At 33.5% G+C, this 16,859-nt stretch overlaps 1 protein-coding gene across 3 annotated transcripts in view; it reads left to right on the forward strand.

The window, feature by feature from the left end:
• Positions 1 to 1,494: 1,494 nt before the first annotated feature.
• The window catches only part of LOC149778804 (early estrogen-induced gene 1 protein-like), a 48,097-nt gene continuing 32,732 nt past the window's right edge, over positions 1,495 to 16,859 (forward strand). Inside the window, exons 1-3 of one of the 3 annotated variants that reach the window (XM_089939562.1) lie at positions 1,495 to 1,965; positions 13,488 to 13,842; positions 14,757 to 14,877. In XM_089939562.1, coding sequence (XP_089795688.1) covers positions 13,694 to 13,842; positions 14,757 to 14,877 — 270 coding nt within the window. In that variant the 5' untranslated portion in view covers positions 1,495 to 1,965; positions 13,488 to 13,693. Of the gene's footprint in view, positions 1,966 to 12,975; positions 13,126 to 13,487; positions 13,843 to 14,756; positions 14,878 to 16,859 lie in introns of those variants that run through there. The other 2 variants (XM_089939564.1, XM_089939563.1) reach the window with 2 other exon arrangements.

Here is a 16,859-nt window from a genome sequence, read left to right on the forward strand (position 1 = left end):
CACCTTTTCTATCAGTCTGTGTTTCTCTCAATCTTTCCTTCTGTCCATTTTTATGTATCTAGTTCTTATAACTTGAATAGCTCAACAATCTATGGACCTATTTCATTTTTAGGTGAATTACCATATATATGAACATATGCATTTTAAAGGTTTGATCTTTTCACATTCAAATTTGTCAAGTACAACCCTTTTTCAATCAGGTTTATATCATGACTGGTGGCATTTAATTGTAAGCAGCATGACTCCAACATATCCTGATGCATGTTGTCCATGTTGTCTGCCCACACTGTTGTCTGCATCTATATTTGGACTTGTCCATGGATCATTATAGAGACTGCACAAAAGCAACAAAATGTAGACACGTGAGACATAGCTAGCATATTTCCTTCTATACCTACATGAGCCAATTACATTTATAGGTCAGTTATTTAGAAATATTTTCCTTTTCTTAAAAACAACATTTTTATATCTTAACTGATTCTGCTATTTTAGGTTGTTGTTGTTGTTGGGTTTAACGCCATTTTTCAGCACACGATAGGCTATACATGGTGGCCAGTATTAATGGTGGAGTAAGAACCCAGGAAAACCCCAGAAAAAACCACTGACCCACGAGAAGCTACTGGCAAGCTTTCTCACATACCCACATTAGCCGAATCCGAGACTCAAACCCACGCAGACAGGGGTGAGATGGCAGTGATCCTTAACGGAGAGCGCTTTAGACCACTTGGCCCCCTGCTATTTTAGGAATAACCTTGTTAGCATGAGCAAGCAAAAAGCATTGAAGGTAGATAAATTAAATTTGATGGAAAGATTTATGTTTATAGGTAGATGACCTGAATCGATTCTCTTTTTATAATTTTCTTTTACCTTTACTGAACTTTTAATTTTTTGGCAAAAACCTTGTCAGTTGGAGAAAGTATAATCCACATTAGTCGAGCAAATTATGAGAAGCAATAAATTTTATTTAATTTTAGTGGTCAAAATGTATATAAAATGTTAGCTGTGTTCAATCTATTTTATGGTCATGACAATACAAAAGTATTTTATAATTCAGCAGATAGGTGTATGATAGTATATATTTACAGTGAAACAATACACACATAAACATTGCAGTGTCACTGGAAATAACAGGTTAAAAGACCATACAAGTAAGATGCAAATATACAACAGTATAGTATAGCATGCAGCTAAAAACCAAAACATTCATTGGATATGCAATATGATATCAAGGGAATGACAGTGCTACAAGTAAAAATTGAAGCAATTGAAAAAGGATGGAAAAAGATAATTGAAAAGAACCCCAACAAGTTTAATATAGAAATTTAAGTAGAATAGAGTTTCATGCCATTATTGTAAGTTTTCACAAAAAAATTGTTGTTGTTTTAGTTTGGGATATCTTTCTACATAGAAATTTTAGTCTGTGGTACATTCATTAAAATTATCTTGTAATGATTCAATTTCATAATTCAGAGTTCAGTTTTTTTCACTTATTTATTTTGTAATTTATTTTTGTTATAAAAGGAATTTGTTTGCAAAATCATAGAATTTAATGAATACTTTATGGTCAACAGCGAGACTATTGCAACCTTTCGTATTTTTCTCTTGAACTGATTATCCTCCGGATCGTAGTTTCAAACTTACAATTGTTCTTCGTCAAATTTTATGCGGCTTGTCCAATGGTAACAGGTGCTTGCTAGTACAACAAGTATGCTAATGTTGGAATTTATTGATGCTCTTTTTATTAAGTCACTGCCTCCATTGTAATATTTTAAATTCGATGAGTAAATGTGCTTTTGAAAATTCGTAGATGGAGAAAGCGTAACAAGAGCAGAGATCGATGTAATGCCACGTAGATAACAACTTGGAAGCAACGTTTGTTTTGATCACCGCCCCATCTTCCCATTTTCCGAGGAGTTTGTGAACAAGGTTACATCGGATTATAAATATATTATTTGTACCGTAAATGTAAGTTGATTCTTTAGATTTCAGAATGGTTCATTTTAAAACTATAACGTTCAGTCATTGAATGTAGTTTGTTTTGATTTGTGGTTCAGCGGGGAAACGGTGAAACAAGTTGCCTTTCTTTAAAACACACATTAGGTTCATTACCTCTGGACCTGGGGGGTGGGGGTGGGGAGATTACGTCAGAGTACATTAAAAACGAGCGAACTCTCATTTATTATAGACCGCTTCGGTAGCCTAGTGGTTAGAGCGTCCGCCTCCGATGTGGTCGGTCGTGGGTTCGATCCCCGACCGAGTCATACCAAAGACTTTTAAAAATGGTACTAACAGCTGCCTCGCTTGGCGTTCAGCATTAAGAGGTTAGTGTTAGGACTGGTCGGCCTGGTGTCAGGATAATGTGACTGGGTGGGACATCATGCTACATGCCTATGGCATGATGTCTCAGTACTAGACATCACTATGAACTGCCACACTGCAGACATTGTAGTGATATGACTGAAAAATTGTTAAAGCTATGTTAAAAATCCAAATCACACACACACACACACTTTTGGTATAGGTGAATGCTTGGTGTTTACCCATAATGTAGACCTGAATACTTGCTCCTTATTTCTTAGTACTGACCATGTTGTACAGTTATAAACAATATTGTAAAGGTATTATTTGCAGCACTTTTCAATGTTTTCACCATGTTTGATAAAATTTATTAAGAAAATTGAATGAATTTTCTGTCACAATCGTGGTGCCTTTTTGGATAAATTTATTCTGCTGCAGGATGTGTTAATTCTCATTTTGAATTTTTCATATTCTTGGTACATGGATGGATACTAGTCCAGTATGTATAAGACCTCGACACTGATATTTATGTTTGGGTGTCAGGGTCTTACGGCGCTGTTTAGCATGTTTTGATGTTGTCTAACATTTAATGTACGTCAGATTTTCAGGAATATTTCACAAAACTGGCAACTAAAATAATAACGCTTTTCTGCAAAGTAAAGTCATAATGATTTAGCCAGACTTTACTTATTCTGGTGTCTTTTCTATAATAAATTAAAATTCTCACAAAGAAATGGACCTGTTTTCAAGTTTTGTTTGCCTACATTTCATTTGGCTTGAAAGCAATGAAAGCCAGGAATGCCAAAATCAGGTTACGTTGAAATATTATTGATTAATGAAATGAATTAAAATATATTGTGCCTATTGGAATTGTAGGCAACATTTCATTTCCCCACATGAACCTACTTGAACATACCTCAGTGTACCTTGACTACCGTCACATTTCAGAAAACTGCTCCAGTGGCCTAGTGGTTAGAGTGTCCGCCTTGGATGCAGAAGGTCATGGGTTTGATCCCCGGCCAAGTCATACCAAAGACTTAGAAAAAATGGTACTAACAGCTGCCTCGCTTGGTGCTCAGCATTAAGAGGTTAGTGTTAGGACTGGTCGGCCTGGTGTCAGGATAGTGTGATTGGGTGGGACGTCATGCTACATGTCTGTGGCATGGTGCCCCAGTGCTAGACATCACTATAAACTGTCACACTGCAGACATCGTAGTGATATGACTGAAAAATTAATAAAGCTACATTAAAAATCCAAAACCACACACACACATCTTTCAGAAAATTCAAATGGAACATGAAAATGCGTTCATTTGCTAGTGTCAGATTTTGATTCCACCAGGATAAAAACAGCACAGGAAGTATATTAATTATATATCAATTTGTGGATAAGTGTTGATATGGGTTGCCAAGTGTGTGAGATATTCCTGAAACTTCGATTACTTGTTCCTATGTCAGCCAACATCGGAACACACTATAAAAGCCCATTATTTGGGTAGTAAGACTTAGCACTAAAACAAAAATAAGAATTTAAGGGTTGTTTTCATGGATGTCTTGGTTATGTACACAAATACCCACAATGTAACATGTGTGTACCTTGCGTCTTGAATCCCTACCAAACCTTTTGTCAACATTAGTCAATATGTATATTCAAGATAAAATTCTTTTTTAATTGTCAATAAGGATATTTACTTCATCAAAATGATACATAGATTATACTTGCAAATTAGTTTCCCTATAGCACAAAAGTAAAACAATGCTTTAAGTTATCAAAGTTGAGCCATAATAATGCATATTGCTCTCAAATAAAAATGCAGTTATTTCTGACATTATTGAGATTTTTTTAATATTTTGTATTATGTCCCTAAGATTGTCGTCTAGAAAGAGTATTTCCAGACAGTCATCTTCGGATACACAACCAGTTAATTTGTACAAATACATTTTGCGAAAACAAGTGATTGTGTTAAAGTCAGCTGACAAACCTATATTAACTAGCATGGTCAAATATTGCATCAGTGGTGGAGATGATGGATGTAAGTTGATATTGAATGAAAGTGAAAACCTTTTAAAGAATTTTCATCTTCATTTGTTTAAAATCAACCATGTGTCCAGTGCAACATGACTTTGTGTGATTGCCATAACCGAGTATTGAAATGTACTTAACAACTGGCTTTTTAACTCTATCGATAACCAGATGATTGATTTCAGCCCAAGAAAATTGAAAATTAGTGTATGTTTCTACTTGTTTGTGTATCCATTTATCTATGCGTCTTTTTATTGATGAATCTGTTTGTTTATAAATAATATAAAGATGGTTGAAATTTGAATGTTTTACTTAAAGAAAAAAGTGGAAACGTCACACATTTGGTCTCATGCAGTTAACATGCACAACAGAATTTGCTGTATTAGGATATCCTTACACACAGAATGAGATATGCCTTCATAATTATGTTGGAAGAACAGTGTTGTTAGATGCAGCTAGCGAATCAAAATGGCAGATATGGAAGTGCACATGTTTTGTGAAGTGACGTGAAAACAATGAAAAGTGTGTAAAATGTTTCGATTTGTGGATTACTGAGAAAGGATTGAAGCAAGTGGCTTTCTTGTTTCAAAGCCCAGCCCAGCAAAATTTGACATGGCTGGTTTTGACCCTCCTCGAAAATGGCTTTAAGATAAAAATTTGATCTTGCCAGGTGAGGTACCCCCATCCGTAATAAAATACAAAAAATAACAAAAACAACATTTTATGGTTGACTAAAATGGGTGGGTGGGGGGATGGGGAGGAGAAATCAAATAAAATTTGAGTGGGTAAACCTGACCTGGCTGGGTACCTAGCAAAATTTCCCCATCCCTAGTTCATATGTATTCCATATTCACACAAGACCTGATCAGAATAACTACAATCATTATCACAACTATCACACATATGTTAACATCTTCACAAATATAAACATGAACTAGCAGTCAAAAAGGCAACTTGAACTGTATTTTGGGCAGGGGAGTCACTTTATTAAAAAGGGATTTCCGTTATGTCTATGTTTTTATTGATACCATGTATACTTTAATATGCAAGTTAATGTCACTTAGGGTCCTCTTAAAGATCACAATTCAGATTGGACCCATGTTGGAAAAGAGTTTTGTATTTTGTATCATATGTTGATCTTTGCCCATTACGTACATCCTCTGCCTTGCATGGGTTGTTGTGTGTGACACTATTGCTAGATCAATGTTTTATTGAGAAGTTGAGAAGTGTTCCACAAGCCCTGACTGAAATTCCACAAGCCCAGACATCAGTTTTCATATGCCCAAAATATCCCCTTTTTCTGATATTATTTGTCACACAATGTTGTGATTGCTACACTGCAGCTATAAATTGGGGGCTGGTTGAAAGTAATGCAAGTATCTTTTTTTATTCATCACTACATTCACTAGAGACTGGATGGTCCTGGTGTTCAAACTTTTCTGCTGGTTCTCTGAGCGAATCCTGGTCAGAACTTAGTCGAGTTATGTTGTTTGCAGCATGTAAAAAGAATTAATTGCTGCCCCCCCCACCTTATTTTTGGGCTGGTGCCAAACACTATTCTAACAACTTAAATAATCTTGCTTTGCTTCTTTTATATATGAAGTAAATATCTGACTTTAAAAAAATGTTGCTGCTGTTCACAAATTGTCAAAATTCTATAATGCATGGGGCTTAAACATTATCATTCAAGGCAATGATATGTAATACATTTTCTTCTCCTACACGCATCTAGACCAACAAGTAGATCTACACTTTGTTTCAGACATTACTGGCAGTGCTGGCAGTAATGTCAGAAAAAAAGCATTACTAGCAGTGCTACTAGTAATGTTGGGACGAAAAGTGGAGATCTACTTGTTTGGTCTAACATGCATCTAGGATCTCTTTGATTTATCTATATTGGGTTGTTCCACTTCATGATCTTACCTATGGAAATTAACATGATGGGCTAACTGTCTGCAGTCTTCAAATACATCTTACTAGCTGTTGTCAACCAGTTAAGTAGTTGTAGTAGTTGTGCGGTTTAACACCATTTTTCAGCACAAGAGAGCTATACATGGCAGCCAGTATCAATGGTGGAGGAAAAACCCTGGAAAGAACCACCGACCTACAAGAAGCTACTGGCATGCTTTCTCACATTACCCACATTGGCCGAACCTGAGACTCAAACCCACGCAGGCAGAGGTTTGATGGCAATCATCTGTAAAGGTGAGCGCTTTAAACCACTCGGCCACTCGGTGCCCTCACCAATTAAGTATAATGTGAAATAGTTTATACCTGTCCTCTCTGTGTTTTAATTGCCACTGTTAAACTGCTCAAGGATAGTTTTACATCAGCTCCAGTCATGACTGTGTACTATTTATACATGCTATGTGTGATGGACATATTCTGAAAATGTGTTTTATTTTTTTTAATTTTTTTTTTTATTTATGAAGAAACAGTACTGTGTCGGACTTGGGAGCACAAAATCGTGTTTTTAGCATGACACGCCATGTTGCAATTTTATTAAAATCAGATCTCCACTTCACATAGGATTTTAATCAGATTGATCTGTGTTATCACAGGTATGTAAACATCTTGAAAACACATTTCCACATTTCATCAGCATGATCCACATTTGTTCAGGTAAATTTATAAGTTTTTTCAACAAGCCAAATGGGCAACTCACTTAGAATACAGTATGGGCCTGATCTGAAATTTGTGTGGCTCCAGGCATCAGGCTATCAGATTTTTTGAGTTCTAATATTGAGACATTATTTTATTGAGTAGGAAAATAATTTCCTCTATGCTTATGCATTGCAAGTATAACTGATTGACTTTATTTCTTGTATGTATGTATGTATGTATGTATGTATGTATGTATGTTTATGCCTGTCTGGATAAATAAATAAGAAATGAAATTAGCCATGTATCCTGCTTGATGATTTAATTGTCTACAATGTCAATATATTGTATTGGTATCACTGCAAACATTTTGCATATTTTCAGTAAATCATTACAGTTCTATGTTATGAAAGAAAAAAGTAAAAAAAACCCACAAGTAACAGACCAGTATAATATTTTATTAATTTACCCATTGCATGTACCATTGATAATGATCATACATATTTCATATTTTCTAAATCATTAAACATATGCAACATAAATATAAATGAAAAGAACTGATAAAACATAAATACCAGAAGAAATACCGTAATAGGATAAGGAATGACTACCGGTATTTTGATTGGTGGGTCTACTGACTTAAATGCCTGGTTTCAACTGCAAACTTCAAATACCCAGATCTGCTGTTATATAATATATTGGTGAATCTGGATCTGGATCTATTTAGTTTGTTAGGAATAATCAGTAGAACAAATAACACAGACCCTGATCTGCCAAAGTATTATGTGATGGTAGATTAGGGTCTGACTTGTTTGCAGTTAGACTTGACTCATCAGCGAGTATATACGCATTCCGTACATAGGTGATTATTTTACGATTGCTTTTACACGGTCTTTTGTCATCCTGAATATACCAATTAAAATCATTCTGATTCAGGACTTTGTTGAACTCTTTGCTTGTTCACTTTACAAATGTTAAATTTAAAAGCTTTTCATTTTCTATTCAGGTGAGCTAACCAACTCAATAGTAACATCTTCATTATTAAAGTCATTACATTAAAAACAATTTCCTAAATCTCCATCTTGATTCAGAACGTAAAAAGGCAGAATGTTGTCCTTATAGAATCAGATGATGCCACAGGAGTTTGTTGTTTAGTCCATAGAAATTTTTTTGTTTTTGTTTTTGGGTGGACAAAACATTAAACTCTTATAATCCTATGCTTTAATAATCCATTTCAGATGCTAGCATTCAGATTCAAATTATTCAAATCTAACTGTTATCGTAAGCATTTTCATAAATTCTTATATGAAGTTATGAACTCATCCTATCTGCTAACAACTAGTAATCATCAAGACAGAAAGCCTTTCATGACAGGTCTGTAAAGGAAGTAATTTGTTCAGGTCAAAATTCAACAAGGTTTAAGTGGAAAACCCACAACTACTGTTGATGTATTTTATACTCAGTTCATAGTTCTCATTAAAATGCATTCATTATAAACTAATTGTATATCACAACAATCAAAACTGCACTTAACATTAACATAATTACCAGTATCTGTGTAACAATAAACATATCTTTGCTCATTTGTAATAATGACTGTAACAGTTCTGATAAGAGTTAGTGTAAATATGAAATATATATGTACCAATTAAATCAAATTACAGAATTCATTCATCCAGAAGAAAAGAATAAATTTACTACGACAAAAGCACAAATCTTAATTCACCAATGACATAAATCATCAAGCAGTAGCAAATAATACAGTGACATAGAATTAGCTATTTTTGATTATGCAGGTTACTTTTTAAAAGAAAGGATCTCATTCAGCCCAGGCGTTCACAAATTGTGCTTAACATGCTTCCGTGAAAGTGGAGAGAGAAGATATCTCATTATGATAGCATCAGCGTTTTACAGGTTTTCACAGCTGATAAAAAACCATATTAACCTTTAGAATGATTACATGTATGTTCATCCATGACTGCATTCTTTAAAGAAGGAAAGGTTAATCTTAATTGGAATTTAGAGAACATATTGAGAACATCTGTGGTGTTTAGTGACATTTACATTACTCTGATTTACAGAATATAACATATAATGCTTCATGTACATAAACAATATGAATAAAATCTAGATCTCTGGTATAGCTGATTGTTAAGAGTAGCATATATTTCTTTTTTTATTGAACGTAAGTTGCCAGGATTTTGCATGTTCCCCTACATCACCACCTGACCAGGTGTATGGGACATTTCTTTAAAATGATTTTCCTTCCTGATCTTCTCATATGTTCTCTTACATAGACACAATACACAAACACACATAGAAACAATTGCACTCACACAAACACATACACTCAGTCACTCACACATATCGTTATTGTTTTTGTTGTTGTACGGTTTAACGCCATTTTTCAACACATGATAGGCTGTACATGGTGGCCAGTATTAATGGTGGAGAAAGAACCCGGGAAATCCCCGGAAAGAACCACCAACCCTCAAGAAGCTACTGGCAAGCTTTCTCACATACCCACATTAGCTGAATCCGAGACTCGAACCCACGCAGACAGAGGTGAGATGGCAGTGATTGTACGTAGAGAACCATTCTTGCATATATATATATATATATATATATATATATATATATATATATATATATATATATATATATATATATATATATATATATATATATTATTTTTTTCATTATATGTCAGGTCCGACTGCAAACAACAAAGGTCTTGATTTGCCATTGCATAATGCACTGACAGATCAGATTCTGTGCTGCTTGCTCTATTGATTACTTGTAACAGACTGCATAGACCCAGATCTGCAAACATTATGCAATGGCAGATCTGTGTCTTTGCAGTTGTATTTGACTTACAAACAAGTGGATCATAATCTTAATTAAATTTTCAACATAATGGATTATTATTATTAGAGCAATATATGGATTATTATAAATAGATCTCAGTTTTATTCGGTTTGCCAGCATAATGTATTGTTTTTCAATCAACATAATGATATAAGACTGCTCCAGTGGTCTAGACAGTTAGAGCAGCCATCTCAGATGTGGGAGATCACAGGTTCAAACCTTGGTCAAGTCATACCAAAGACTTATATAATGGTACAAGCAGCTGCCTTGCTTGGCGCTCAGCATTAAGAGGTTAGTGTTGGCCTGGTGTCAGGATAATGTGACAGGATGGGACATGATACTACATCTTTGTGGCATGATGCTCTAGTGCTGGACATCAGCTAGAAGTTGCCATACTGCTGACATTGCAGCAATATAACAGATTTTTTTTTTTAAAGCTATGTAAAAAATACAAATCACATACACATAATGATATGTCACAAGTATACAGTTTTAATCAGTTTGCCTGTAGAACTGATTATTAATGGATCAACATTATGGATTACTATAAGTAGCCCTTGATTTTAATCAAATTGCATGCAGAACTTATTATTAATGGGTTGACATTATGGCTTACTATAAGTAGCCCTTGATTTTAATTAAATTGCATGCAGAACTGATTATTAATGGATCAGCATTATGGATTACTATAAGTAGCCCTTGATTTTAATAAATTGCATGCAGAACTGATTATTAATGGATCAGCATTATGGCTTACTATAAGTAGACCTTGATTTTAATAAATTGCACGCAGATTTTAAAAAAAAGGCCTCTGCAACATGAAGGTTAAGAATAATCTGTGTGCCTACCTGCATAAAATATTCACTGATCATCAATACAAATTATTGAAAAAAAGTGCTTGAATGAATTATTTATTTCTAGTTCTACTACAGTATATGGTCCTTCATTGCAGCATTGAAACATGTTTTGCCTTAGATTTTGCTCAGTGGTTGTGTTCTGTAGGTTGTTGCTCATGATAATGTGTGATGTATTGGATCTTATACAAGTTACATGTTGTGATAATGTGTGATGTATTGGATCTTATACAAGTTACATGTGATAGTGTGTGATCTATTGGATCTTATACAAGTTACATGTTGTGATAATGTGTGATGTATTGGATCTTATACAAGTTACATGTGATAGTGTGTGATGTATTGGATCTTATACAAGTTACATGTGATAGTGTGTGATGTATTGGATCTTATACAAGTTACCTGTGATAGCGTGTGATGTATTGGATCTTATACAAGTTGCATGTGATAGTGTGTGATGTATTGGATCTTATACAAGTAACCTGTGATAGTGTGTGATATATTGGATCTTATACAAGTTATATGTGATAGTGTGTGATATATTGGATCTTATACAAGTTACCTGTGATAGTGTGTGATATATTGGATCTTATACAAGTTACATGTGATAGTGTCAAGTACTTGAAGATGCCTATGCATTATGTACAAATGAAAATGCAGATGGGTTTCAATGCCATGTAAAGCACTATCTAGGGGTGATTTTTTTTAACCTTTGTGATTCAGAAATACTAATTTCTATTGACTCCCTTTTACATATGCAGAACATTAGCAGTGCAGAGCCCATTTTGCCTTGAGTCTCAGGCTTTGCAAACATGGGTATGTGAGAAAGCCTGCCAATAGCTTCTTGTGGGTCAGTGGTTCTTCCCGGGGTTTTCCAGAGTTCTTCCTCCACCAGTTATACTGGCTGCCATGTATAGCTTATCTTATGCTGAAAAAAGTGGCCCAGAGTGGTCTAAAGCGCTCTCCGTTATGGATCACTGCCATCTTAGCTCTGTCTGCGCTGGTTCAAGTCTCGGATTCAGCCAATGTGGGTATGTGAGAAAGCTTGCCAGTAGCTTCTCGTGGGTCGGTGGTTCTTTAAGGGGTTTTCCTGGGTTCTTTGTCCACCATTAATACTGGCCACCATGTATAGCCTATTGTGTGCTGAAGAATGGCATTAAACCCCACAACAACAACATGTTGAAAAATGGTGTTAAACCCTACAACAACAACAACAATAACAGCATCCACAAGTTCTTTGACCAAGGATGTTTCCACTATTAGAGTACTTATAGCCCAATTTCTCTGTTATCATCACAAAGCAGATGAATGAGTCTTGTCAGGAAGCTGCCGGCTTTATGAAAGTAATTTTCAGCTGTAGAGCTGATATGGGAAGTCATAAAACTCTGTGTAACCCAGGTAATGTAGTGAATGATAATTTTGGTTTGAGGGGCAGTATATTGGTTAACTCATTGTGAAGGGCCAATGGGTCTGCAGAGTAGGGAGGACCTTGTGAGATCCTTTCTGTAGGCTGGGAAGAGTGGACCATTCAAGGTTGTTCCTTTGCAATTTATTGGGAACAGTTGAATCAGAATCTTGTTATTATTGCCATTATGCCATGAGAGATCAATATTGTCTATATATATATATATATATATATATTAGGTTCTGAACCTAAATTATAATGTCACTTACTGTGCATGGCAATCAATCAAATACAGCAATATACTTGTCAATGAACTTTGATCATACTTGTTAATTAGTCTTATTATTCATAATCATCGTGATGAAGAAGAAATCCTTACATCAGTCATGTTTTTGTTAAGTGTTTACATTGGTCATATCTGTTGCTATTTCAATATATAAGCCGTATCTGCTGTTAAGTTCCACATATCAGTCATATCTATTGATAAACTCCGTATATCAGTCATATCTGTTGTTAAATTCCATATATCAGTCATATCTATTGATAAACTCCATATATCAGTCATATCTGTTAAGTTCCATATATCAGTCATATCTGTTGATAAACTCCATATATTAGTCATGTATTGATAAGTTCCATACAGTGATTATATCCATTGACATAGGAGATCATATTTGATTATTTGATCCTAACCCATGTTTTGATCTTATACATTTAGGAATGATATCATTTTATTATATCAGTTATTAATCTTTGTGTGCATGAGTATGAAGTCAGATTCAGTCATCATTAACTTGCATTATAGTAAACATCTTATTTTGTGTGATTGGATCAAGTGTTTTCACTTGATTTAATCCCACCCAGCTCATCCTGTTGCATCAGGATATGTAAATGTGTATGTGGAATAGTTCACGTGTGTAGAGGTTTGTTGTCATTTGTTGTGAGGGTTTGTTGGATCTTGAGCTCACAGGAATTACATGTAATAGTGTCATGATAGATAGATGTATATATGGATTGAAAGTCATTCGTTTGCCGCTAGAGTACACCTGTCACTGGCAGCTTTATTGTTAGCAGGGGTCAACTTGATTATTATTTTTCATTTCAAAATGCTTTGTGTGATTTGAGGACTTTGGTGTAGGTTTGCTTTTAAGTGATTGTGGTATAGTGAGGGTAAACATAAGCATGTATGTTGTCTTGTCATGGTCATTATTATTATGTACTGTTCTGTCTTGTGTATTAATAGTCCTTGACAAATGGTTAGCAATAGTTGATACAATGATTTGCTTTACAAAACTTTGCTTAGCCACACAAGAAAGCATGTGTACTTGTATATTGGCAACTGGCATTTCTAAAAACACAGGAGAAATTCCTGATGTATGTGTACGTTTTGCAGTTCACTAAATATATTTGCTTTATGTATGTCATTCTTCCTTTTCAGATTCTAAATCTGAACATTGTAGCTGCTTGTTTGGACAGAGTATGTCAGATTACCAAAGGAAACATCCAAGAGTAAGAAGGAAGTTTTCAGTCAACTTAATTTCTTGAGGAAAGATGTCTTTGGAGCATGCCATTTCTTGACAATGGACTCTGTATTCTTTTGGACTTAAGTATTGTACCATTAAAATTGAGAGTTTTTCCAACAGAATGATGTCCTTCATGATGAAGAAAAAACGGTTCAAATTTCAGATAACTTTTGATCTGGAAGAATTATCAAATGTTCCCTTTGTCAGTGGGATTCTGTTTGCTAAAATTCGCCTACTGGAGGGTGGAAGTTTTACAGAAATGTCTAGCAGGTAATAGAAAATACATGATCTCTTTGTTTTAACTTCATTTACAGGGCTGGAAGAATGATCATCTCACTCACTCACTCTCTCTCTCTCTCTCTCTCTCTATATATATATATATATATATATATAAGATCCCTCGTGTTGTTTTAATATGATTGTAAAGAGTGATAACTGATAATTAATCTCTACAAAAGACCAAAGTTCCTGTTGTAATTTCAATGAAATATACCTTGTATAGAAAACTGCAAGTGGCTCTTTACATGCTGTTTTTGAGAGAAATTCTCACAACAACATAAAAATGCGAGGCAATAAGTAAGTGAGATATATAACACATTTTCAGTAAACATTGTCTTTAATTCTGCCATTTTTTGTCCAGTATTCACATTTACCATTTGGTTTGCAAATGTAACTTTTCCAATTTTAGACTTCATTTGTTTTTAAATAGAATTCAAAATTTTCAAAAATAAAAACAAAGTTATGTGTGAAAAAATTATCTACCAATAAATAATTATAAATTTAATGGATTGAGATTATAAGGTATGTAAAATTACATTATGGTAAAATGTTTTTTATCAGCAGGGAGAATGGACATTTAATATTCAAAAAGGTGTCCGTATTATACAGCTGCCAGGTATATGAAGATTCTCAGTTGGGATTCAGAGAGGTGTGCAGTCTAATTGATGCTTCTTTATGGAAGTGTCCATTATGGAAGGTTAAAATGTGTCTTTTAATCTGAACTGGCAGCATGTCCCCTATTAAAAAGCAGATTTAAATCAAGCCATATTTGTTCTGATATACACATATCTGTAGTTTGCAAGATCACTGAACACCAGTAGAAAATTTTCTGAAAGTTTAATGCAGCATAGGCATGCAGTGTTAACCAAGATGGTCATTTATTTTTGTATTTTATCTTTCCTCAGGGAAGAAGTGTGTAATAACTGTGTTAAATGGAACTTCAAGTCCAGGTTTCTATGTAAAATGTCAGCCAATGCCAACACAGGGATCCTTGAGCCATGCATATTTCGAGTGTCAGTCAGAAGGGTATGTCTTCATTAGAGATATTATGACAGCATTGCTGCTTACCCTGAATTATTGACGATAATTCAGATTTTGAATAACAGGCAAAGTAAGTCACAAAATTTGAATCTTTGTTGTGTCATCTATGTGAAAATTGGACTAATTAGATAAAATACAAGTTGACCATCAGTAATTTCTAGTTGTCTACGTTACTTGGGCTCAGAAATTGTTATCCTCTGAATGTGGACTAACTAGGAGCCCCCTCCTCGACCAATACACAATTTATTGTCTGTTTTCAAATAACCAGGTGTTTCCAGAGAAACAGTTTCAGAGCTCTCTATAAATCCTTCTGATGTCAAAGATGAACAGTTTTTTTGAAATATTAATTAATATCCACAGAGAGCTTATTTTCTAATATTAATTATTAGCCACAGAGAGCTTTTTTGTAATAATAATTAATATCCACATAGAGCTTATTTTGTAACATTAATTAATATCCACAGAGCTTTTTTGTAATAATTAATATTCACAGAGAGCTTATTTTGTAATATTAATTAATATCCACAGAGAGCTTTATTTTGTAATAATAATTAATATCCACAGAGAGCTTATTTTGTAATATTAATTAATATCCACAGAGAGCTTTATTTTGTAACATTAATTAATATCCACAGAGAGCTTTTTTTGTAATAATAATTAATATCCACAGAGAGCTTATTTTGTAATATTAATTAATATCCACAGAGAGCTTTATTTTGTAATAATAATTAATATCCACAGAGAGCTTATTTTGTAATATTAATTAATATCCACAGAGAGCTTTATTTTGTAATAATAATTAATATCCACAGAGAGTTTTTTTTGTAATAATTAATATCCACAGAGCTTATTTTGTAACATTAATTAATATCCACAGATGGCTTTTTTGAAATAATAATTAATATCCACAGAGCTTATTTTGTAATATTAATATCAACAGAGAGCTTTATTTTGTAACATTAATTAATATCCACAGAGAGCTTTTTTTGTAATAATAATTAATATCCACAGAGAGCTTATTTTGTAATATTAATTAATATCCACAGAGAGCTTTATTTTGTAACATTAATTAATATCCGCAGAGAGCTTATTTTGTAACATTAATATCCACAGAGAGCTTTTTTGTAATAATAATTAATATCCACAGAGAGCTTATTTTGTAATATTAATTAATATCCACAGAGAGCTTTATTTTGTAATAATAATTAATATCCACAGAGAGCTTATTTTGTAATATTAATTAATATCCACAGAGAGCTTTATTTTGTAATAATAATTAATATCCAGAGAGCTTTTTTTGTAATAATAATTAATATCCACAGAGAGCTTATTTTGTAACATTAATTAATATCCACAGAGATTTTTGTAATAATATTTAATATCCACAGAGAGCTTATTTTGTAATATTAATTAATATCCACAGAGAGCTTTATTTTGTAACATTAATTAATATCCACAGAGAGCTTTTTTGTAATAATAATTAATATCCACAGAGAGCTTATTTTGTAATATTAATTAATATCCACAGAGAGCTTTATTTTGTAACATTAATTAATATCCGCAGAGAGCTTATTTTGTAACATTAATTAATATCCACAGAGAGCTTTTTTGTAATAATAATTAATATCCACAGAGAGCTTATTTTGTAATATTAATTAATATCCACAGAGAGCTTTATTTTGTAATAATAATTAATATCCACAGAGAGCTTATTTTGTAACATTAATTAATATCCACAGAGAACTATTTTTGTAATAATAATTAATATCCACAGAGAGCTTATTTTGTAATATTAATTAATATCTACAGAGAGTTTTATTTTGTAACATTAATTAATATCCACAGAGAGCTTTTTTTTGTAATAATAATTAATATCCACATAGAGCTTATTTTGTAATATTAATTAATATCCACAGAGAGCTTTATTTTGTAATAATAATTAATATCCAATTAATTTTTATTTTGTA

This window comes from Sinohyriopsis cumingii, chromosome 17 (assembly GCF_028554795.1).
Source record: "Sinohyriopsis cumingii isolate HCF-2022 chromosome 17, ASM2855479v2, whole genome shotgun sequence".
Taxonomy (NCBI): Eukaryota; Metazoa; Mollusca; class Bivalvia; order Unionida; family Unionidae; genus Sinohyriopsis; species Sinohyriopsis cumingii.